General features: G+C 35.9%; 1 protein-coding gene, 1 non-coding gene and 2 pseudogenes across 4 annotated transcripts; 2 read left to right on the top strand and 2 right to left on the bottom strand.

The window, feature by feature from the left end:
• Window positions 1–517: 517 nt before the first annotated feature.
• LOC143549320 (myb family transcription factor EFM-like) lies at window positions 518–2,123 on the bottom strand. Its single transcript, XM_077040239.1, has 5 exons — window positions 1,919–2,123; window positions 1,506–1,681; window positions 1,060–1,432; window positions 893–969; window positions 518–810 (listed from the first exon to the last, which is right to left on the bottom strand). The coding sequence occupies exons 1-5, from the start codon at window positions 2,121–2,123 to the stop codon at window positions 589–591; spliced, it is 1,053 nt and encodes a 350-aa protein (XP_076896354.1). The 3' UTR covers window positions 518–588.
• Window positions 2,124–6,797: 4,674 nt separating this feature from the next.
• LOC143549319 (serine/threonine-protein kinase SRK2E-like) lies at window positions 6,798–10,568 on the top strand (annotated as a pseudogene). Its single transcript, XR_013138120.1, has 9 exons — window positions 6,798–6,926; window positions 8,027–8,101; window positions 8,200–8,301; window positions 8,385–8,438; window positions 8,528–8,620; window positions 8,697–8,789; window positions 8,868–8,972; window positions 9,095–9,193; window positions 10,275–10,568. The product of XR_013138120.1 is annotated as a serine/threonine-protein kinase SRK2E-like (transcript).
• A 1,935-nt stretch (window positions 10,569–12,503) lies between these two features.
• LOC143549318 (cleavage stimulation factor subunit 77-like) lies at window positions 12,504–20,352 on the top strand (annotated as a pseudogene). Its single transcript, XR_013138119.1, has 22 exons — window positions 12,504–12,563; window positions 12,650–12,712; window positions 16,090–16,199; window positions 16,288–16,388; window positions 16,490–16,551; window positions 16,635–16,775; window positions 16,854–16,967; window positions 17,055–17,101; window positions 17,234–17,297; window positions 17,473–17,593; window positions 17,692–17,775; window positions 17,822–17,889; window positions 17,980–18,120; window positions 18,188–18,252; window positions 18,333–18,429; window positions 18,505–18,564; window positions 18,626–18,778; window positions 18,917–18,974; window positions 19,055–19,153; window positions 19,228–19,389; window positions 19,462–19,647; window positions 20,071–20,352. The product of XR_013138119.1 is annotated as a cleavage stimulation factor subunit 77-like (transcript).
• A 1,256-nt stretch (window positions 20,353–21,608) lies between these two features.
• Window positions 21,609–21,680, bottom strand: TRNAW-CCA (transfer RNA tryptophan (anticodon CCA)). The gene has a single exon. It is a non-coding gene; the product is annotated as a tRNA-Trp (tRNA).
• Window positions 21,681–25,985: the final 4,305 nt, after the last annotated feature.

Below are 25,985 nucleotides of genomic sequence, written 5' to 3'. Positions count from 1 at the left end.
ACAAAACATTTTATTAAAATAAATAATAGTTACCTACAATATTATTATTGTGTAATGTGTGCTATAATTTTGGCATGCTTCTATTTTTATTTTTTTTTGGCATATTATCTTTGACCTAAAAGAGCATTGTGATTTGTGAAATAAAAAAGATGGCCTTTGCTAAATGCAAAAAGACTTCTTTTCTCTTTCTCAAAAGCCAATATCTTGCCCCATACTCACTCTTGCAGTCTTTTACATGTTAGTAAGTACCCAGCAGTACACACACTAACCTTATGATTACACACACCAAAGTACCAAACTACCCTTATGAGATCCAATTGTACCAGCCAAGTACAGTCAAGACAAAAGATTCAAGATTTCATCTAGGAATAACATCTTAAAATAATAATTCACTGTTGAAATCATCATGTTCCCTCACATAAATCCAATAAAATGCCATCAACCAAGATTAAACAAATCAACTAATCCTGCAAAATTTTCACTCTTTCTGTATATATTTTTGGTTTTAGTATTTTAAATCTTTTATAAACTCTCCTACATTCAACAACTCCCTCAATATACTATTTTTCTATATAGATATATAAAAATCTATGCATTATTCTCAGATTTCTCATCTTCACCATCATTCATACTGTCACCACCCGTGGTGGAGCAGTTCAGTAGCGGTCCATCAGGAGAACCCGATTGAGAAGTTAACTGCTTTTCAACATAAAGATCACATGGCTGGGCCAATAAACCACTCGAAACAACATTGGATGAATTTGGAGACTCGTTACCGGATGGAAACCGTTTTGTATGAAGACGATATTTCTACAATTGACAGTATAAACAAGATTAGTTACAAAGCTAAAACTTTGTATTTTAGAACTTTGTTAAAAAAAAATAGATTTACCTGCAAATGGCTCTTGACTTCATCATTGGTTAGACCGTCTACACACATAAGTTCTCTAATCTGCTTCGGGGTAGCAGCTGCCAGACAATTTGAACCAATCTTGATAGTTAGAAACTAGAATCTGGCATGCTTATAATCAACTGAACATTAACTTATCAAGATCAAACCTTTTGAGCCACCAAGTTGTTGCAGCGCGTTAACAAAGCGTCTATGCAACTCGGTTGACCAGCATCTTCTTGGTTTCCTTGATGTTTGAAGTTGTGGTGGCTGAACCTGAGGTCTACCAATCTGTATATTATCCGAAGAAGGAACCTTATTATTATTATTACTATTGGAATCAGCACCCATTGTCTTGGGAAAAAGGTTTGCAGTAATTGGATTATTGATTCCAGGTGTAACAAGGGAAAGCCCAGAAACATGTGTTTCTTCCTTATCTTGAACCGGAAACCGCGAGTACCCATTAAATGGGATAAACCCTTTCACAAAACTCCCATTATTATTATGATCATGAATCATCCCACTATGTTGTTCTTCAGCTATCTGTAACCAAGTCAAACATACAAATTCATTAGCAAATTAATAGTTGCAATGTCAAACACACTTGAATTTTTACCTTTTGATTTGTGTTCCATAACTGAGTAGAACTCAACCAACTCCTCTTATCACTACAATCTGTTCCATCTTTCGGATCTTCATCACAAGTTTTCTTAAGGGGTATAAACTCTTCAAGCACCGGCCGATTCATCGGTTTCCTAAACACCATTAACTCCTCTTTCAAGGCAGCAATCGCTAAAACAAAAAAAAAAAAAAAATCACACAAAAACAAATCAACCCCCATTCAAGCATTTCTTCGAACACTTGGCAGACATCAACAAAATAATAATCCAATTGTTTCAATTCTCTGCAAATATCTTAATGATCGGTGGCCCACATCTAATTAATGGTTTACAAAACAAAACAATGTAACAGTAAATACATCGAAACATCAAAAACCCTAACAACGAATTTAATAAAGAAATTACAAACCATCGTTCATGAGAATCATGCAGAGAGGAAGCTCGCGTTTAAAGGCGTAGATCTTTTGAACCTCCGATTCCAACCTGGTAAGAAGATCTTCAAGTTTCAACATCTTGTTATCGGATTCACCGATCGCGATTCGGTCCAAAAAGTGAGTGATGAATTTGGGGTGGAAATCGAAAGTGGGTTCAGGGGGTGAGATGAATTTACCCATCAAAAGCTTATCGATTGGTGATCGGAATATTAGAACATGGATAGATTGATTGATGGTGTGTGTGAAAATGGAGGATGGAGAAAGGAATCTGGATGGAAGAAGAAGAAGAAATAATAATAATTAATAAAAAGTGTAGATTCTGTATATATTTCTTTCACTCGGTTCGTCGCGTATGTTTATCTTCTTACCTATTTATATAATTGCCCTTTCTTTTGCACCCATTTGTAAATTTTGGTCCTTGAACAAGTGAACACGCTACCTGTATGTTAATATGTGTTTTCCAAATGGAATTTTTAGGATTTCATTGTAATTGGAATTTAAATTCCATTTCTTAACTTGTTTGGTTGGCTAATAGAGACTTCGGAATTTGATTTCAATTCCAACCAAATCCTCCAAATAATGGAATTCAAAATCCCTCAACATCTGGATGAAAAGTTGAATAATCTATGGAATGTTTGCAACATTACCAAAATATCCATGGTTCCCTAATCTCCACCTGCCAACTTTATCTCCGGCCACCACCAACATTAAATCTCCGGCCACCACGACCAAACCTAATTCCGGTGACGTCTGAACCCGTTTTTCCGGCTATAACGTTACCTGAGCATCGCCGCCCTTCGTTTTTTCCGGCTAAACATTTCCGGCCAGATATGAACCACCGAAAGCCGGATTTTCCTTTACCGATTGTGATTGCCACTGGTTGCCGGAGATGGGCAGGTGAAGCTCACATCCACCTATGGTGGACAGATCACATATTTCAGATCTAGGTTTTCATAACCCAGTAGCTTATGAGATTAAACAAGCTGAAATGAGAGAAAAGAAAGGGAGAGATTGAAGTGAGAAAGAGAGAGGCAAGTTATGGCCAGAGAAGGCTGAAGGTGGTCGTCGGAGATGGCTGAAAGTGGTCGCCGGCCATGGCTGAAGGCAAGTTGCAGGTGGTGTTGCTTTACTAAAAAATAAATATGGGATGACGGTGGGTAATACATGTTGTTTGGAAGGGTCAATTTTGTCTTTTTAAAACATTTCCTCATTCCAATTCCATTACCAAATATACAACTAAACACACATCGGATTTTTAAGGAATTCCAATGAATTCCAATTCAAATTCCATTTCCATTCAAATTCCAATTCCTAAACATTCTGCGAACCAAACGCACCGGTATATTGTTTTCTAAATTATCTTAACCATATACCTTTAGTTTTCTAAATTATCTTAACTATCATATTTCGGTCGTTGTCAATCTAACTAATGAAATGGCTGGTGACATTTCTATATTTTAAAATGTTTGCTTCCAACGTTAGTCTCCGGTTGCCGGAAAACTCACTTTTTCGTCCCAAACCTCTTTGAAACCTTAGATCGGACCTTTACGAACATTTTTTTAGTAAATACTCCAATTATTGAGGTCGTTTGAACCCTAGGTGATGGTCAACAAAAAAATCCTTCAGGTGGAATTCATCGGTGGTGGTGTGTTACATGGTGGTGGTCGCAGTGGTGGTGGTGTTATATACGATACCACCAGACGCGCCCCAGCTTCAAGCAAGTCAACTATGGTGTTCAAGCAGTGGTGGTGTTCATGTGGTGGTTGACGGTCGGCAACAGTGATGGTGTTTTCTGACAAAAAAATCGTTTCCCGCGGCCGGAGACTAACGAAGTTACGCTTCTGTCAGTCAGGGCTGTCTTCGAGAACCCCTTAAAATTTTGGGGCCTTGAACGAGTAAGAAAACGGCCTACAAAAATCGCGTTCTCAATTATGTAATAATAGATAATTTGACAATTTTATCAATAAGGTTGCTTTTTTAAAAAGTTCAAAACAAACAAATAATAATAAACATGCTACTAAAATAGCTCATATAAAACAAATAAATTTTTTTTTCTATATAAAAAAAAGAACACTAATTGTAGGAATTGAACTCATGAGCTTTGTTTTCAAAAGTATAGAACACTTTTCATTCAACCAAATAGTCATTTTGTATGCTTTGTTATTAAAACAAAATTATATATAAAATATAAATTTTATCTTTTAACAATTATAGGCTTCTCGGGAGAGTGGGCCTGGGTCCGTCACCCTCCTCACCCTTCCCTTTGGCCGGGCCTGCCATTAGTCATGGATCGTTGGAAGCAAACGTGTTAAAAGGTGGGACTGTCACCAGTCATTTCGTTAGTTAAGACCGACAGGGGCCAAAATGTGATAATTAGGATTATTTAAAAAACAATATACCTTTTTTTAATTGCTTATAAGTTTAGGGAATTAATATATAAAATATTTTTTAAAATCTGGTTAAAGCATATTTGTCTCAACTAAGTTTTTGGGTTCATATAGCTTACATAAGTTGCACGTCTGTGTTTGGATTCTATAAAATATTTTGATTTGCGTACATATAACTCCACAAACACCACCCACATCAAACCTACCTATTCTAATAAAGTAAAATAAATAAGGATATTTGTCATGTTTTGGTTAATTCTTACAAATTTTTTCCCTTCAAAACTAATATACCTTAATATATATAATAAATCAATAATTATTCACTTTCCTTTTACACTATATTTATATAATATCTATATATTTTTTATAAATATAAATATTAACATATTATTTTACTATATAATTCAAAATATTTGGTGAATTCCAAAAATCAACAACATGTTTCTCAAATGAAAAATTGTTTTGGGTTTTTTGTGGAAGTTAAATTTGATTTTATGAGTTAAAAGTTGGTAAATACATTGTTTGGTACAAGTTAATTACATTTGGGTCAAAATTTGTTACGGGTCACAAATGAAAATTTAGATGATATTTTGATAAGCATTAGATTTATATTTATAAAAAATATATAGATATTATATAAATATAGTGTAAAAGGAAACAATATAAACACCTTAATATATATAATAAGTCACTAGTATTTTGATAAGCTTCTAATGCTTATCAAAATACCAAACAAGTCTACTAAACAAATCTAAAATAAAATAGGAAACAATATAAACACAAAATAATAAAAAGATATTGTAAAAATAAGAGATAAAAACAAATATTCTTCTATTTAAAACAATAAAACCTCGTATTTTAAATGGGTCGTGTTAGTTAATTCATACTTGTTTTTTTGGTTTTTTCATGTCAGGTTCGGATCATGTCAATAGCTGTCGCTCTTGCTCAAAACATATGGAACATATTCCGGTTCTATTTTAAGAAAATGATAGATAGCATGACATCCAAAAACACTTTCAATTTACTTGTGTTGTTAGAATCATTACTAGTGCTCGGCTATTATGCCCTGAATATATGCCAAGTGTTTTTGAGGGAGTTTCTATCACGAGATATTAATCAAATCTTATTCTACTTATTTTGTTTGATTCTTCTATTACACCATGTGCAATGGGGCGTTAAACAACATATTTTACACTAGAACACACCACATAACCATTACACATTGATTCATGAAATGGCTATGGATGTTAAAACAAGAAATGGAAAATAAAGAGCCTCTTAAACTAAAAAAAGATCGACAAATGGCTATGAATCTTGAAATTTTGCCGAAACCCATCCTCGATGTTCCAGGACTGAAACGTGACATCGCCTTAAAATTGCATGAACGAATCAAAAACAAATATGGTTTCGATGGTGACGAACGGAATATTTTATTTTTATTGGCTATATGCTTTTTTTTTTAATTTCGATGAAATGCTTTATGTTTTATTAAGTTTGTATTTTTTTAATGGTGTATTTTAGGTCTTTTATTAAGGATTTTTAGGTTTCGTTTTAATTTAGAAAACAATTGGATAAAAATATTATAAAAGTATCTAATTATTATTTGAAGGGGCATGAAAGGAGCTTGAACCACTACACTATTTTTTGGCTAAAAATTCACATGTTGACATGGTATTCGTATAGCAGAAAATACCCCTAAAGGACTTGAACCACTACACATGGTCTTACATATTCTATTATGGTATATTTTTATTACATCTTTGCATATTACGCCTAGGAAAAAGACATGGGATATAAACTAATGTTTTTTTTAATCGTGTTTATTTGGAGGTCACAACCATTTATGGTTCCCACATGTTGTAGTACTGGGAATTATGGTTTGGTCTATTGTTGTGCTTAAGGAGATATAATATCTCCTTATTTCATATATGAGTTTATACCATTTCTCAATAAGGAGATATACTATTATTATTATTAAAGGCTTTAAAAGAGAATTTAAGATTAAGAGAAAATGTGTAGTTGAAACTTGTAACCCATTATTAATTAAGCTGCCAAAGTTGGCGTGTCGCCTATGTTGATATAAGAAACCAAGCATCATTTCGTAAGGTTTAAATTTACGAAATAAAAAGCAATCATACAATTAATAAAAACTTTCATTAAACTGATGATCAATATTAAATCATATTACCCTAAGCCAAGTGGTTTGAGCGGGATATCATTCATCTTTGTGTTTCTGCCTTCCATCTCCATCTCCATCTCCATCTCCATCTCGCTTTACCAACTCATAATCCATCCGAGTCATCCTTCTCTTGCCACGTCCAACCGTTTTCATCACCTTCATAATAACAACAATAATATCTTCACCATCACATGATGCTACCAGGTGCTTCTGGTTCACTGAATACAAGTTTCTGCTATTTATATATATACATACATGGCCCATCGATCGATTGGTCCAGGTATGGATATGCACGATACCGATCGCTATGAGCTTGTCAAGGATATCGGCTCCGGTAACTTTGGAGTCGCCAGGCTGATGAGGGATAAGCACACCAATGAGCTTGTTGCGGTTAAGTATATTGAGAGAGGTCACAAGGTTACTTACTTACTCTCTGTCTCTTATTATTATTATTATTATTTTAAAATTTTAAATATATGTTCTGCTTACTGGATGTTCACGTCATGATTTGATTTTAGGTTGTTATGGATTTTTTTTTCAAATATTTAAGACTATTATTATTATTATTATTATTATTATTATGAACTTTTGGCAACTTTTGCTTCGCTACATGTGTGATGTTTATCGTGTGCCTAAAGCAGGTTCGTGTTTGGAAAACATGGCACGATTAAGATCGTGTTCGTCTCTAGCGTCACTGGTAATCGTGTCGTGTCTGATCTGCTATGATAGCCCTTGAAATAGATGGAAATTGATGTCCTAATTAGAGAGGGAGTTAAGTTGTTGTAATAGTTAGCATGTTCATGTGGTCACTTTGAAAGTGATTGATAGGTTTTTAGGTTGATCGGCTTGGTTTGTTCGGTTTTCGGTTCAGTTAATAACCAAAACCAAATTTGGGCTTTAGTTTTTTACTTAGAAATACATGAAATGAAGATATAAATACATAAAATGGTGGTATAAAACATGAAATTGAGGTATAATAGCTACAATATATGAAAACATAAATTGTTCGGTTCGGTTAATTTCGGTTAACCAGTAACCACTTTTCGGCTATCGGTTAATTTCGATTCGGTTTCGTCGGTTTTTGGTTCGGTTCGGTTATTGCTCACAAACAAGTCTTGATGATTGGTTTGAACTAGCATCCAAACACCATAAGCTGCTATTAATTCACCTGAAAAGAAGTCAATAACAGGACAGTCACTTCATCTTGTTGATTTGATGGATTCACTGTTTACAAGTTCTAGTGAAATTGATTGTTTCAACGTTCATCCTGCCTAAAAAGAGACTCAATTAAGGTTATCTAAATCCCATTTTTGTTTAGAATTAGCTACTGTGGTATGAGATTCGGCATGCATGATTGTTGTTAAGTGAGTACTGGTAACAGGGGTGACAAGTGATGGCATAAATATTGGTTAGGTGGTCTAATATTATAACTAATTTGTATTTATATAAAAGACTACCATGTACAATATCATACCTATACAGACTGTTACTTGACTCCCTTATCATGAATCTAACAGATAGATGAAAATGTGCAAAGGGAAATCATCAACCACAGATCACTAAGACACCCCAACATCGTCAGATTCAAAGAGGTTCTTTCTTAACACTTTTTTTTTCAGAACACATTCGAAAGGTTAAAATAGTAATTTTTCAAAACAATCATATATAATATTTTCAAGTGGATATCTAGGTCCTTTTGACACCAACACATCTGGCCATTGTAATGGAATATGCATCTGGAGGCGAACTATTTGAGCGGATATGCAATGCTGGCCGTTTTCCAGAAGATGAAGTTTGTATATGACACATAATTTGCGTTGTTGTCTTTTGTGTTGTTTGTATTAAAAAAAACATCAATGATGTGTTGTGTTGTAGGCGCATTTCTTTTTCCAGCAACTCGTATCAGGAGTGGGTTACTGTCACAATATGGTATTTAACTAAGACTGTCTTCACACAAATGTATTGATGATCTTTTTTCTTAAGTGCATAATGCAAAACATGGTTTTTGTACCATGTAGCAAGTATGCCATCGGGACTTGAAACTGGAAAACACACTTCTAGACGGTAGCCAATCTCCAAGGCTCAAGATTTGTGATTTTGGATATTCAAAGGTACTAATTATCATATCATTCTTCTGTTCATTAATCTTTAGTTCTAACCCTTGTATTCTTTGTTTTATGTATTCAGTCCTCTGTTCTGCATTCACAACCAAAATCAACGGTTGGAACGCCTGCATATATTGCTCCAGAAGTCTTGCTTAAGAAAGAATATGATGGCAAGGTAAATCCATCAACAATTTCTTAAAAAATGATTTTCATTTATGACTATATTATGGTGCAAATAATATTATGAAATCAGATGGCAGATGTGTGGTCGTGTGGTGTAACGTTATACGTGATGCTAGTGGGAGCATACCCGTTTGAAGACCCTGAGGAGCCTAAGAATTTTCGAAAGACAATACAGGTCAGGATCATTAAAAGTATTAGTCTTCTTTTTGCAATGTTTATGGTATTTTAGGAAGGTCACAAACACTCAAACGCCCCGTTTGCAGTTATTTGACTCAAATTGATAGCTTGTTTTTGCAGAGGATTCTCAATGTTCAGTACTCGATTCCGTCCTATGTTCATATATCCACAGGGTGCCGCCAATTGATGTCCAAAATCTTTGTAGCCGATCCCGCTAAGGTCTGTATACTATATGTGTTACATTTTCATATATTTATGCATACTCTATGTGGTGTCAATGGCTTGTAAATGAACCAAACGTCCAATGTATTGTTTGGTGGGAAGGCCGTAAATTTAATAAGCGAATGAACGCGAACAAAAGTTTTGGTTTATTTAGTTAAACGAACGAACATGAACACATCTTGTTTGTGTGTTTGCAGTCATGTATGCTTATTATTTTACGTTTGTTTTGGTTCGCTCGTTTATGTTCGTTAATATATTCATTTAAAAATTTTAGGCCCATTACAATTTATTCTAGTTTTAATAACCTTTTGAGCCCAAATTTGTTGTTCACATTTACTTTTAATTGTTTTAGTTCAGTTATGTTCATTCGTTTTCGTTCATCAACAGTTTGTTTATATTGTGAATGAATGAGCATAAACAAACACGAACACAAATGCTTTCATTTTCTTTAATATATTCATTTAAATTTTTAAGGCCCATTACATTTTATTCTAGTTTTAATAACTTTTTAGGCCCATTACATTTTATTCTAGTTTAATAACTTTTTAGGCCCAGCAAGTGTTGTTCACATTTACTTTAATTGGTTTTAACTTAGTTATGTTCGTTCGTTTACGTCCGTGAACAGTTCATTTATTTGAATGAACATAAACTAACACAAACACAAACACACACATTTTCTTACGAACGAACACACACAGCAAAACCATATTTGTTTAGTTGTTCATGTATCGTCGTTTGCTCGCTTAAAGTTAAACGAATGAACATGCTCCGTTCATGTTTGGTCGGTTTGTCTACAAGCTTAGGTGTCAATTTCAACCCGTTTACTTATAAAAAGACAAAAAAGAAACGGGTTAATTGATAAAAGTAGTCAAATTGGTCAAAACTCGCCTAAAGTGTATTTTCAATTAATTAAAAATTTAGATAAATAACTTTTGTTGTCATATTTGCCCAAAACCCGTTTTGACCCATAACCCAACCCACATGTTTGTGGCTGACTTTGTAAACTCCATTATTTTTTGTTTGTTTAAACATCATCACTTTGTTAGTTACTGATATAATTCCCTGTAACGTAAAACAGCGGATAACCATGGAAGAGATTAGAAACCACGAGTGGTTTATGAGGAACCTTCCGGGTGGCCTAGTCAATGAGAATGCAATGGATCAGTTTGGGGACCCGAGCTACTGGCCCAAAGTGTTGATGAGATCATGCAGATAATTGCTGAAGCGACTATCCCTGCGGCTGGGGCCAACAACCTCAACCAGTACCTTACGGGCAGCCTGGATATCGATGATGACATGGACGAGGACCTGGAAAGTGATCCAGACCTCGATATTGACAGCAGTGGGGAGATTATATACGCAATGTGAGTTTTACATATACGCCCTTGTAACTGTCATCATATGCCACGAAATGCCAGCTTGTGTTTATACTTGTATTGCACTCATAAGTCATAAAATGATAATTGTTGTATAAATGACTGAGTTGTTGTGGTTCTATGAACTCTAGCTTCTTTGTTTTTCTTCCTTTCGGTTTGCCATTGCAAGTGGCCCGACTCAACCCTTATCATTAGGCTTATGGAAATGCTGTGTTAAAAGTTTATGGATTTAAAAAATTAGTTCTTGATCCAAAATATTATCTTAGGGTCATTGAAAGTATTGATCTTCTTCTTGTGAAGTTAATGGTATTCTGCTTACATAATAGATGCATGCTACTTTATAAAGAAACAAAAGAATAATGTTTGATTTACTAAACTCTGTTAATTAACAAAATAGAAAGATAATTAAAATTAATATCTCCAAATGACAAATAATGAAAATTAATCGTCTCATTGTGTTCATGTAAATCAACTCCTAGGTGAATACTATCTGGTATATATTATGTGGCTCGCATGTTATTAGTAATGCCAGTTATCCCGCAGTTATAACATTTGAAGCCAATCATTTTGAATGCTAACATTTGTACCGCTTAAAAACCATCACATCGATTTAGTGAGACAATACAGATGATACGCATGATTCATGCCATTGGTTGTTCGATTGCACGTGCCAAGTTATTACAATGTATTACAATTTACGAAAGCTAAAACATACTAGTTAATTTTTACATAGGTTATTTGTTCCGATAATTTCACGTGTGATCCCACAAGACCTATTTTGAAAAATATACTTAAATCCTGAATGCAATATAAGCCATGTTTTGAAGTCCATAAAAATTAAAAAAGCATAAGAAACGTGGTGTGTCATCGCTATTTGGTCCGCTTAGACATATCACACCCCCTAGTGCTCCTTGGAAAGCTAATGAGACGTCAAAGGACCGCAATGTATTTAAATGTTAATTTGCAACTACCTACCAGGGGAAGATTCTCTCTATAGTGTTGTTGGTTATACGAATCATGTTGGTTAAGAGTTTAGTTAAATATGTCTTCAAATTATATGATGAGTGTAACATTTTAATAGTCGAGTACCTCCTTAAGATGTCTATAATCATTGTAACATAATTACATTTTGGTAAATAAGTAACATTAAAATCAAATGTAAGATATGATATCAATTGTGACGGCGTAAATTGCTCTTTAGTTTGACACACCAATGATTGTTTGAAATGATTCCAGAGCATGGCATTTATGCCGAGTGCATCCCCTTTCATTCACCTTGTGATGGTAAATCATCATCATGTGTATGCGATGTTGTTGTTTATCCATTAGCTATGATAAGACACGAGTAAAGTTATCGAGGATGTCCCATTCTAGTGGACTAGACATATGGATAAACGTCATCGAAGTAGAAGGCTAATCAAATGATGAATCTACAAAATTGAATAGATAAAGAACCAACATATACTCAAAACACTTCAATTTCAATCATCGAATCATTCTCACAATAAAATTCTTTTTTTCTTACAACAATAATAATAATATAAGATTTACGAAAAGTATTGACAATACCGTGGAAACGAAGTAAATCTAAGAGGACAAGTAACATGTGTATAGAAGGAAAGAGACATAAAAACAAATAATAAGCAAAACATATACAAACAATAGAAATTTATAAATGTGTAGGAAAAGAAAAGTAGAAAAGGATGTGAATTTTGAGAAACAAATAAAACGTAAACTGGTATGTTTGACCATGCGTTAAAAATTGGCTACTTGAATATTCTTTCTTTGCGTGCTGACCGCTCAAATTTACCGGCCGCCGTATTCCGCAACCGCGATACGGCGGTGCACTTCTTTATTGATACTTGTATCTCAAATTCTCCGTAAAACCCTAGCAATTCGAATTCCAAATCACCAAGTATTAAAACTGGATTATGATGGAGGAGGATAAGTACAGTGTTGAATCTGCAGAAGCACTTGCCAACGAAGCATCGGTGAGCTTTTATGCAATTTTATTATATTAATTTATTTTTTGTTTTTGTTATTGTTATTTTGGTTTATGTGATTTTGTTGTTTCTAGCGGCTGCCGATATCGGAGGCGGTGCCTGTATATGAGCAGCTTCTGGCCACTTTTCCCACTGCTGTAAGTTCATTATTATTATTATCAGAATTATTTTTTTAGGGTTACTTTTTAGATTTCAATGTTAGGGTTTAGTTAGGGGATGTGATAACCATACGCCAGGCAGACTCGTATAGAATAGAGATCAAATGCACGAAATGCCTCATATAGACCCTGATCAACTGAAGAACTACATGCCTCGTATAGGTCCTATACAACTTATACACTTCTTTGTGGATGAACTATTTTCCTTGTATGACTCTTATAGAAATATACGACTCGCGTATTTAACGGTCAACGATGTCTGACAAAGGGCTGAACTTATACAACTCATATAGTCATATACGAGTCGTATAGATGACACATGGTATTTGGGCATAAGGTAGTGGTGCTGGTGTCTGGTCAGTGGGAGCCTTAATTAAAAGTATCAACTGTTGGAAAATGATTTGCATTTATGATATACTCCAAACTGGTGACGATAGGAAATTCGAATATGAAAGGAAATCGGAGACTAACGAACACCGTGATACAGAAACACCACACGAGAACTTGTTAGGGCTACTCGATTTAACTCTAAGGATACAGAATCACCACCTTAGTTTTAAAATCGAATCCAAAGAACACCACACAAAGAAGCCAATTTTGTGCTAGCAATGGTAAAGGCTTACTTGTTATTCACGAGAGAGAAAAACCAAAGAAAAGTTAACATAAAATTCACCACCTTCATTGAATAAAAAGAACAGTACATATAGGAAGCAAAACCCTACCCACGTTCTAATTCTAGGAAAAACAAAATACTAGTTAAAAAGCATAAAGAGCAACTAGCCAACTCTTAAACAAAATGCAGTAACATGAAAACTGAAAAAGGAGTGGGGATAACCCACTCATGGTGGAAACATGGGTATTGAAAAACCCATGGATTCTTCAACCTCCCTCATGAGGCTCCACCTGAATTAACTTCAACCCGTTGCCCACTGGTCCATTTTGTCCACTTGACCCATATTTCATAATTGGCCCAGACCCAATCCCCTTTTGAATAGGTTTACCGCTATCATCCCCTCCACCTTTGAGAAAGTTTGCCCTCAAACTTGATGTAGTAGGTTTAAACTCGAGTACAGACGACTCGAGTACAGACGACTTGCCAAAAGAAGATACCAAAAGAGCTCGCTGACCACGGTCATCGGGTGATAGGGGTAGTAAGGTAATTTTCTGGCCATCTTTAATAAACGAGCAGGTGTTCTTATGCCCATCATGTATGACTCTCCTATCAAATAACCGTGGTCGACCCAATAACACATGACATGCGTCCATGGGAAGGATGTCACACCAAATCTCTTCCTTGTACTTCTGTCCAATGGTAAATGGTATGAGAACTCTTGTTGCGACTCTCAAGCCTTTGCCTTGGTTGAGCCACTGGAGATCATATGGTGAAGGATGACGTTCAGTTGGTAGATTCAATTTTGAGTCAGGGTTTGTGACGCAGCATTAGTACAGCTTCCACTGTCGACAGTAAGTGAACATACCTTGTTCCGTATATTGCAGCGAGTACGAAACAAGAACTCTCGTTGTACATTATCACCTTGAATTGTGGTTCCACTTAACACCCGTTGCACCATCAAACAGTCCCCTTCATCAGGTCCTACTACTACCTCTTCTGCAGGTTGTTGTTGGATCTGTTTGTCATTATAATGGGGCCCAGTCAAGGCTTCAAACTCGGTTAAAGTAATGACACGTTGTTGGGGCATTCGGATGCAATATGTCCAAATCCTTGGCAATGAAAACAACGCCTTGAGTGTTTTGATGCAGTGTTTGAACTCTCGGGTGAATCATTCGTCTTCGACGGAATGGTAACAGCAGGTGTAAGGGAAGGAGTGTTTGGTGTAGGTACTGCAGCTTTAACTAAAGACTTGGACATCTCCAACTTGCCTCGAGCCTTCTGTTGAGCCTCGACTTTGTGTGCCAGGAGGATGAGTTCAGCCAAGGTTGAGTATGATTGCAACTCGATCACATTAGCAATTCTTGGTTCTATTGCTCCTAGATATCTCACAAGGGTTTGCGGGTCATCATGGTTCAAATCACACTTCATAAGAAGGTGTTCAAACTCCTGGGAAAGCTGTTGAATGGTTCTTGTTCCTTGCTTGATATTATGGAGCTTAGAGAAGTTCTCTTGGAGGTAATACACCGGCATGAATTTGGCTTTCAGCAACTTCTACATTTTATACCATGAACGGACCTTACTTTTACCCAATTCCTCCCGTTGTGAACTGATATTAGCCCACCATGTTGAGGCGTATTTTCGCAGTTTCAAAGCGACCAACTTTACCCGTTTTTCCTCCGGTGTTTGTTTGTTGTCGAACACTCGTTCAAATGTGTGTAACCAATCGATAAACTCATCTGGATCCAAGCGTCCATCGTACTCAGGTATGTCTACTTTGATATCATTGTTGTGATAGGCTTCACGGTGCCGGCGACCATAGGGGTTGTAATCCCTGGCATCTGAACGAACATCATCATCTTCATCTTCTGGTTGGTATCTAGGAGGGGTTCGTTCCCGGCCCCGCTGTTGTTGCATGGCGATGGATAGTTCACGAAATTGGTCTTGCAATTCTCTTAGTTGTTGTTCAACAGTTCTGGTCTCGTAAGCCATTATTACACAAATCAGGTGACAAAAAAAGGCAGCAGATATTGAGGGGATGCAAGAGCAATTTGAACACTAACAGGTAGTGAGATTACGAGTCGAAACGATCAGTTTCGGCTCTGATACCAGATGATATGCTCCAAACTGGTAACGGATAGGAAATTCGAATATGAAAGGAAATCGGAGACTAACAAACACCGTGATACAGAAACACCACACGAGAACTCGTTAGGGCTACTCGATTTAACTCTAAGGGTACAGAATCACCACCTTAGTTTAAAAATCAAATCCAAAGAACACCACACAAAGAAGCCAATTTTGTGCTAGCAATGGAAAAGGCTTACTGGTTATTCACGAGAGAGAAAAACCAAAGAAAAGTTAACATAAAATTCACCACCTTCATTGAATAAAAAGAACAGTACATATAGGAAGCAAAACCCTACCCACGTTCTAATTCTAGGAAAAACAAAGTACTAATTAAAAAGCATAAAGAGCAACTAGCCAACTCTTAAACAAAATGCAGTAACATGAAAACTGAAAAGGGAATGGGGATAACCCACTCATGGTGGCAACGTGAGTATTGAAAAACCCATGGATTCTTCAGCCTCCCTCATGGGGCTCCACCTGAATTAACTTCAACCCGTGCCCACTGGTCCATTTTGTCCCTTGACCCATATTTCATAATTGGCCCAGACCCAATCCCCTTTTGAATAGGTTTACCGCTATCAATTTAGTCAGACTTTCATTGCGTGTTTGGTTTCAGGCAAAATATTGGAAACAATATGTAGAAGCACATATGGCTGTCAGTAATGATGATGCAACAAAACAGATATTTAGTAGATGCCTATTGAATTGCCTGCAAATACCTCTATGGTATGCCATCATTCTTTTATTATGTGCTTGTATGATTCTTTGGTGCTAATATATATGGGATTATTCTGATTTATTACGCGTTTTGTAGGCGGTGCTATATTAATTTTATCAGGAAAGTCAATGAGAAGAAGGGGTTAGAGGGTCAAGAGGAAACCAGGAAAGCTTTTGATTTTATGCTCGGTTATGTTGGTTGGTTTCTTTCCTTGTTATCTGAAACGACACAAGTATCGTTTTGTTTTTTGCTACTATTCATATATATTATTGATTTGTTTTCATGTCTTTATGAGCAGGATCTGACGTTAGTTCTGGACCTGTGTGGACTGATTATATTAACTTTTTAAAATCTTTACCGGTTAGTAAGCTATTTTTGGTTTTCTACACATTAACAAATTGTATCATTATTTCTGTCAACTATATAAAAATGTGATGTTGCAGGCTCAAAATCCACAAGAAGAGTCACAGAGAATGATTGCTGTGAGGAAAGTTTACCAAAAAGCTATTGTTACACCTACGCATCATATTGAGCAACACTGGAGAGACTATGAGAATTTTGAAAATTCAGTTAGCCGTGCTCTGGTAACTTTGTTCGGCCCCGTTTGTAATGACTTTGATGATAGCTATATATCTTGATTGATGATATTATATATAATGCAGGCCAAAGGACTGGTATCTGAGTATCAGCCAAAATATAACAGTGCAAGGGCTGTTTATAGAGAGAGAAAGAAATACTTTGATGAAATTGATTGGAACATGCTTGGTACTGTTAAGGTAATTTACCGTCTATTCTTTTATTGTTTATATATTTTTCTCTTTGTTGTTTATATAATTGTTTTAATAGTTTTCCTGCTTTGATAGGAAGAGTCGCAGTGGACAGCATGGAAGAGATTCTTAGCCTTCGAGAAGTAAGCAAGAAGCATGCTTTTCTTGTTATTATGATCTTGCATGTATTGCATTTATATTATTTTAGCATGAAATATGTTTTAACTTCAAGGCTGTGTAGTTCATCTCTTCAATACAAATATTTAATTTTTCAGGGAAAATCCTCAAAGGATAGATACCGTGTCTGCTAACAAACGCATCTCATTTACATATGAGCAGGTATATTAAGTTAGTTTTTATTATTTTAATCGTAATAGTACTTTACTGTAATTAAAAGGCAGATGTGTGTTTGATTAACAAGGGTGTTAGTGACATCTCTTCAAGCTATGCCAGTTATTTATTTATTTATTTTTTCTTTCTCCAAATATTAACTTTTTAATTTCTCTTATTCTAGTGCCTCATGTATTTATACCATTATCCGGATATATGGTTTGACTATGCCACGTGGCATGCAAAAAGTGGTTCAATAGATTCTGCAATCAAAGTATATCAACGGTCTTTGAAGGCCCTTCCTGGTAATGCAGTTTGACATTTATAATTAAAAGTAGAACTGTATATCTTTATTATTTTATAAACTACACATAGTCAACTGAGCTGACTACCTCATGTGTAGATTGTGCAATGCTAAGGTATGCTTATGCTGAACTTGAGGAATCCCGAGGGGCAATTCAGGTATTATACTAATAATGGAACATGAGTATGCCATATGTGATAATCCATTTTCTAACTTTCTTGTCTTTCAGGCTGCCAAAAAGTATATGAAAGCCTCTTAGGTGATGGTGCTAATGCAACTGCATTATCACATATACAGGTATATTTGTAATAATGGCATGTGAATATGTCATATATTTAAAGAAAAACTTACTTTGTTCTCAATTTCTATGTTTTATAATCCTTGCAGTTTATTAGATTCTTAAGAAGAACGGAAGGCGTTGAAGCAGCTAAAAAGTATTTTTTGGATGCACGCAAATCTCCAAATTGTACTTACCATGTTTATGTTGCTTATGCAACAATGGCATTTTGTATGGATAAGGATGCGAAGGCAAGTGATTCTCTTTGACTTTGACCACCACATTTTACAATATAAGCATTTTCTTTTGTAAAAACAGATTGCACATAATGTGTTTGAAGTAGGGTTGAAAAGATTTATGCATGAGCCTGGATACATTCTTGAGTAAGTATGCGTCCTTTTAAAGATTGCATTTGTAGGTCAAATTGTAGTTTATGCATAATAATTCTTTTACTTCATTACAGGTATGCAGATTTTTTGTCACGTTTGAACGATCATAGGAATATTAGGGCTTTATTTGAACGGGCTTTAAGCTCGCTTCCACCTGAAGAGTCTGTTGAGGTGCATTCTCCATCACTATAATTGTATCTAGTATAATAATAATAATAATTAAATTATTAATTGATTGCGTTGTAGGTTTGGAAGAGATTCTCTAAATTTGAGCAGACATATGGAGATCTTGCTAGCATGTTAAAGGTAATTTCACATACTTTATATCTATTTTATATTTCCAATATAATTTTTTTTTGTAATACAGGTGGAACAAAGAAGGAAAGAAGCCCTTGCAAGAACAAGTGATGAAGGATCATCAGCTTTAGAGAGCTCATTACAAGATGTAGTTTCAAGATATAGTTTTATGGATTTATGGCCGTGCTCTTCAAATGAACTCGAACATTTATCTCGTCAAGATGTACGCTATTTTCTTATTAAAGTTTTAATATCAATATTCAATAGAGTACACGTATTTTCTTATTAAAGTTTTAATATCAATATTCAATAGAGTACGTGCGCGTGTGGAAATTTTACCAGATTATTTGCTTTGTTTCAGTGGCTTTCAAATAACATGAAAAAGAAAGTTGAGAAATTAATTCCGGGAAATGAAGCAGGTGTTGTAGTTATTAACTTACTATTATACCTTTTTTTTAAATGATATTTATTTATAGTTACTGATTATACCTGAATGCAGATAAAACATCGGGACCACTTTTAAGTTCAAGCATATCGTCCAAACTTATTTATCCAGACACCTCAAGGATGGTGGTCTATGACCCGAGGCAAAAACCCGGTATGTTACAATGTCAATCTGATATATTTAGTTATTATTTTTGTTTTTTATTTATACTTATTATCTTTTCTCAGGGTTAACTACACCTGGTCTTCCATCTACTGCTACTCCATTGCCTAGTTCTACTGCACCAGTATTGTTAACCACTAGCGGAGTGCCAGCTGTCCCAAATATTATTCCAAAAGCTTTACCGCCTGCTCTGGCAGCGTTTATAGCAAGTTTGCCTCCTGCAGACGGTAATGACGTTTAATCATGTTGACTTTGACTTGATGTTGACTTATTTTGACCATTTGTGCGTCATCTTTCAGGTCCATTGCCTGATGTTGATTATGTTCCATCAATATGTTTGCAAAGCACTTTACCCGTCGTGGAGCCCGGGAAATTAGTGACTCAGCCACAAGTAGGCCCGACTTCAAGTGATGTGTCGGGATCAAGCAAATCCCATTTGTTCAAACCAAGAGACCGACAAAAAGGGAAAAAACGAGATGCAGACAGTATGTTATTAACCATTTCTTTGTCTATATCTGTTAAAAAAAGGTAGCAGTAGTGACCCGCTTATATACAAATGGGCAATCGTGACTTGTTTATATACAAATGGATCAATCTGGATTATGTTGACATTTTATTTACTCTGTTTTGGCTTGACCCGTTTATATACTTAAATGATGTATATGACAACCCATTTATGTACAAATGGGCAATAAAGACCTGTTTATATACAAATGGCAAATGGGCAATTATGCCAGTTTTTATACAAATGGGTCAATCTGGATTATGTTGACCTTTTTATTTACGCTGTTTGACCTGACTCGTTTATATACTCTATGATGTATTTGACGACTCGTTTATGTACAAATGGGCAATAATGACCTGTTTGTAAACAAATGGGTCGATTTGACTTTATTTGAACTGTTTAGGGCAAGATGATGATGACACAAGCACTGTTCAAAGTCAACCGCTGCCTAAAGATGCTTTCAAGATAAGGCAGCTAAGAAAGGCAAGAGTTGCTGCTGGAAGTATACAAACAGGAGCTGCATCATATGGTAGTGTACAAACGGGATCTGCTTCGTATGGCAGTGGATTTTCAGGAGAGCAGTCTGGTAGCTATGGTTGATGATGAGAGTCGACCATTGACCAACTAGTGAATCGGGTAAAGAAGTTACAAACTGTAGGCCTGTGGGTATCTATTGTAGCTGAGGGAGCCAAGGTATTGTACAAGTGTAGTACTAGATTATGTTCTTTCAAGAAACATGAACATAAAGATCTTTGTCGACTTCGAAACAGTTCATGTGACTTTTCTAATCTTTTATTTACTCTAGAGTTAATTGCACGAATGGTATTATCGCTTGATCTTATAAATTTGGTTCTCAACTTCATTAGTTACATAAAGACCTTTGTAGCAACACTGCCATATCTTGATTAACCTAAAAATATCCCACTCTTTCTCCATCTCCTGTGATCACTCATCTTTTGGTCCTTCGCACTCTTGTCGGTTTTGTGCCTAGTTCAAGAACAGAGGGGCGGGCAAATAATCGAATTAACTGAACCGAACAATTAACTTATGGTTTGGCCAAGCAATAACCGATTAATTGAAAATAAATGGGTTGGCTTTGATTATGGTGTGTCATAATCGAATTAAACTGAGTGCTGTCAGTTTGAAATAATTTCTACAATGCACTAGAACTAAATTTTAAAGCAAACATCATTTTATTATGTTCCTGTTATTTGATGTGGGACAAGTATGCATATGTTTTGAGAATAACGTATAATACAAGTTGGGCTTTTGTAGTAGCAGAAATGAGCATTGGTAGCTCTGATAGCTCCATATCTAATTGTAAAACCATTTTCATACCCGGCTCAAAACTCGTGTATTCTTCAAGTGATTACCCATCGGGTATCAAGTATAACCGTGGGTGTTAGGTATACCTATTAGTTTATTAAAGCATATGCACTGAGGTTTTCAAATATATTTTTTTCCTTCTGTTTCAATGTCTATATAGTTTTATGTTTGATAAATGACATGTATATATCATCACAATAAAATACTTGAAATATAAAGAATTGCCATCGGCTAGAAATCGTCAGTTGCATTGGTAATGTTTTCTTTTTTTTTTGCCAAAAATTGCCAATTGCAGTGGCAAAAGTCACTTTTTTGGAATAAATCGCTGTTATCAATGGCGATATTTTTTACCTTTTCAGAGATTCCCTACACTCCTTCTCTGCACGTCTTATACACCTACACCTACACCTACACCTACACCTACACCTCCAACAGCAAATCGCCAATAGCAATTTAAAAATAAAAAAAAGAAAACAAAAACTTAGTTGTGATCAATCCTTAAAAGACGACACTACTTGTGCTCACATGTTTGAAAAAAGCAATAGTTTTTTTTTTTAATCTGATATTATTTGGAAGTTAATGCTGCGTAGGCCAATTACTTTGGGCCGAAAAAAATGAACCTGACGTGAATCGAACACACAACCTTCTAATCTGGAGTCAGACGCGCTACCATTGCACCACAGATCCTATTTGTATTAATGATAGTATGTAATATTTTATAACCGTTATTTATTATTATTATTATTTGTATCAGTTGTAATGTTATTGCGGTGAATGACATTTTTCATTAACACTAATTTAGTGAAATCAACCCACGAGTTGGGCCACTCTATACAAGTTTGTTTGCGTTGCATTCAATATGAATAATAGCACTATGGAAACAGATCAAAAATTCTTTATTTACACAAGCAATAGAAATGCCAATTTTAAAGGGTCAAAACAGGTCTAAGAAAAATTGACTCGAATCAAATGGATTGATCAAGGTTATGCGGGTCAAAAGTTGCTTCAAATTGGCTTGATAGCTAGAATTACTATTCTTGGTTCTTCCACAAAAGGTAAAGAGAAAGCTTCCCTCATAAATGATACAGGTAGATCAAGTTAGACCGGCTAGATTTAGAAATATATAACAATAACAATAAAAAAAATAATTTTGCTCATCATTTCAATTATATGCGTGATCAAGTGTTACAACAAATTACTTAAAAAAATTATAGATCAGCTTTGTTTTTAGCTTGTCAAAAAGAGAATTCTTGTTTGTTGATTTTATGTTGGCTCAATTGTTGTATGGCCCAAGAAACGGGTTGGTATAAATGTGACTTATTCAACAAGTTGGTTGGTATAAGGATATTCGAGCATGCTTGAGATTGAGTTTGAAAAATGCTTATTAGCTTATTGGTGTTTTTAAAAAAGCATATAAATTAAATGTATTTGGCAATCACAAAAATCTTTCATATTTTAGTTTTTTGAAATGGTTAAAACGCACTTTTCTAAAAGCTCCAAATCCTGGCTTTTTGAAAAAGCCAATAATCTAATAAGCATTTTTCAAACTCAATCACAAACATGCTCCTTTTTTGAACGACAGTTGAAATAAGGATTAGGATTAAACAAATAAGTTAATCTCATGTTAGCTAGCTATTCGTTTTGTGTTAAAATAGGTTTGCATGGCTAGCAAGTTTGGTTAGTTTATTAGTTTATATAGATGATTCGAGTCATAAATCCATCAAGAGAATTGTAATCAGTTTTGAGATATTTGCTGATTAACATACACAAGTACTTAATAAGAGTGGTCAGTGTTTGCTGGGAATTTCGGTTCATGAACGTTACTTGGCGTGCAAGGCTAAGTAACATGATTTAAGGAGTGGATAATTATAAACAATTAAATGTGCTCAGATTTCATTGTTAGTATAATTATCATGTCCTATTATTTAACAATCCTAGTTGTAGTCTAAACGTGATATGTTAGATTATAAATACCCGTGCTTTGGGGTTTAAAGATTGTAATATGAGTAATTGAGTTTTGTGAAGTTTCTCAATAACAAACACGTCTGTGTGTTCGTGTTCATGTTCAAAATCTAGTACCAATTACATTAATTGGTATCAGAGCGTTCGACATACCTTGGAACCGGCTTAAAGGTCGGACCTGGGCAATTGAAGACTGGAGTGACCTACGACGTGAAGGAACTCCCACCGGCGATCAGTTAATCGATGGTGCTTGTCGGCGTGTGCTACAATCGAAGTGTGAAGGATGCTAGACTTCATACGTTAATACGTGAATTTGATGGTTTGATGATGAAAGAAACCGAAACAACTGACGAGTATGCCTCGAGAATAACCGCAATCTCTTCTAAAAGCAGCCACACTTGGACAACCATATGAAGAAAGGAAGCTAGTTCAGAAATTCTTCACAAGCCTGCCGAGCCGTTTTATCCAAGTTGTAGCATCCCTTGAGCAAGTGTTAGACCTTAAAACAGTCGGTTTTGAGGATGTTGTCGGGAGGTTGAAGAATTATGAGGAGTGTATCAAAGGACACGTATTGCGATCTGAAAAAGGCAAACTTTTGTTTAATCATATGAAACCCTCTTCGAGTTCGAGGCAGGTTTCACGCGAATCGAGCAGGGGTCGCGAGAAAGGTTCGAACCTAGGACGTGGTAGTGGACGTGGTGGTGGACCTGGCAATCAGAACCGTGGTTCACAAGGAGGGTCCATTGAAGGGGATAAACGAAAGGTTAAAAAGGATATTCGGAAGTTCAATGCTTTCGGTGATGAATATGGTCACTTCGTCTCGAGGTGTCCAGAACGAAAGAAGGATAAACAAGCAAATTTGGTTGATGCAAAAGAAAAAGACCCGTCCCTCTATATGGTGCAGTGTGTTCAAGAAAAAGTGTACTTGAATGAACAGAAGGTTATACCAAAAGATTATGAGGGTGGTTCGGACGAACAAGACTTGTGGCATTTGGATAACGGGGCAAGCAACCATATGACGGGTAATGTATCTTTTTTCTCTGAATTAAATAAGCGGGTTGGTGGCAAAGTTAAATTTGGAGATGGGTCTTATGTTAATATTTGCAGGAAAGGGTCGATATTGCTAGTCGGTAAAACGGGGGAGCAACAAAAACTGACTGGTCTTATGTTAATGCATCTTTTTTCTCTGATTTCAATCGGTTCTCTGAAAAAGAGGGTTTTATTCGGCATTTAACTGCTCCTTATATACCACAACAAAACGGTGTTATGGAGAGGCGGAACTGCACGATATTGGATATGACTCGGAGTATATTAAAAGCGAGACAAGTTCCGAATTATATGTGGGGAGAAGCGGTGAGGCATTCGAACGACGTGATTAATAAAATTCCAACTCGAGCGTTAAAAGACAAAACACCGTATGAGATGTTAAAGCGAAAGAAATCGGATCTTAGATTTCTTTAAGTTTTTGGATGTGTGCGTATTCAAAAGTACTTGGTGGAAATATTAAGAAATTAGACGGTCGTTCGACTCGTTTAGTTTATCTCAGAAGCGAGAAAGGTTCGGTGGCGTATCGTTTATACAATCCATCGACTAGGAAAATTGTTGTGAGTTGAGCGGGTGACACGGAGTTTAATGAAAAACAAGGTTGGAATTGGGGTAAAAGTACCGAAATAATCGACGAGTAGGATCGATCACCTGGTATGTATTGGGTGAACTTTGGTGATGAAATCGACACCGGAGAAGGAATCGTTAATACCGAAAACATCGGGTCGAGCCCTGGGTCAAACTCTACGAGTTCAAGTGGTGACGGGGGTGAGAAAGACAATGAAGAACCGATAGTCGAAAATGCTCCAACAAGCCCGGATGGTACAAGCAACATGGTTACACCTGAGCCGGCTGTTCGGAGATTTTCTCGAGCCACGGTTACCCTGGTACGTTTTAATGATTATATCTTGAATTCGAGTATGATTGATGAAGAGATTTTATTGCTTGCTGATATGAACCAGTTTGTTTTGATGATGCAAAATCAAAACCGAAGTGGGTGAAAGCATATGCGTATCGAAATTGATTCGATAAATAAAAATAATACGTGCGCGTTGACCTAGTTACCACGTGGTGCAAAGGCGATTGGTTTGAAGTGGGTTTTCAAGGTTAAAAGAAACGCGGACAGCTCGCTTAATAAACATAAGGCGAGACTTGTGGCAAAGGGTTATGTTCAGCAACCCGGAGTCAATTTTGATGAGGTTTTCGCACCAGTGGCTAGACTCGAAACGGTTTGTATTATCTCTCGCAGCGAATGAAGGTTGGGAATTGCATCACCTCGATGTCAAATCCGTGTTCCTAAATGGTGAGCTAAAAGAAGTATTTGTTACTCAACCGCATGGTTTTGTTCCAAAGCATAGTATGGCTTAAGGCAAGCTCCGAGGGTGTGGAATACAAAGCTAAACGGTATTTTGTTAAATATGAAGTTTCACCGGTGCACGCAAGAACAAGCGGTATATCGAAAGAAAATTGGAACTGATCTCTTAACAGTCGGTGTGTACGTTGACGACTTAATCGTGACGGGTTCCAATTTAAACTTAATAATGGAGTTTAAGCGCGAGATGGCTTTAAACTTTGAGATGTCGGATTTGGGAAAGCTAACTTATTATCTCGAAAATTGAAGTTTCACAAAGCAAGGATGGGATAAAAATCAAGCAAGAAGCGTATGCGAAGAAAATTTTAGTTGAAGCATGAATGGAGATTTGCAATTCTACTCAAATTCCATTGGATCTGAGTATAAAAGTTTCTAAATTTGAAGATGAAGAAGATTTTGATGCTACGAGATACCGAAAGATTGTCGGGTGTCTCCAGTACCTTTTACAAACTCGTCCCGACTTGGCGTATTCGGTTGGAGTCGTAAGCCGGTATATGCAAAGCCCGAAGCAATCTCATGCAACTCTTATAAAGCAAATTCTTCGTTATAGTTAAGGTACTCACGGTTTTGGTATTTCTTACACTCGTGGGAAAAACGTGTTAGTTGGTTATAGT

The sequence above is a fragment of the Bidens hawaiensis genome, unplaced genomic scaffold (genome assembly GCF_021521415.1).
Source record: "Bidens hawaiensis isolate Kalapana, Puna unplaced genomic scaffold, B.hawaiensis_p1.1 tig00015542_1, whole genome shotgun sequence".
In the NCBI taxonomy this organism is placed as follows: Eukaryota; Viridiplantae; Streptophyta; class Magnoliopsida; order Asterales; family Asteraceae; genus Bidens; species Bidens hawaiensis.
This window is presented reverse-complemented; position numbering and strand designations above follow the sequence as displayed.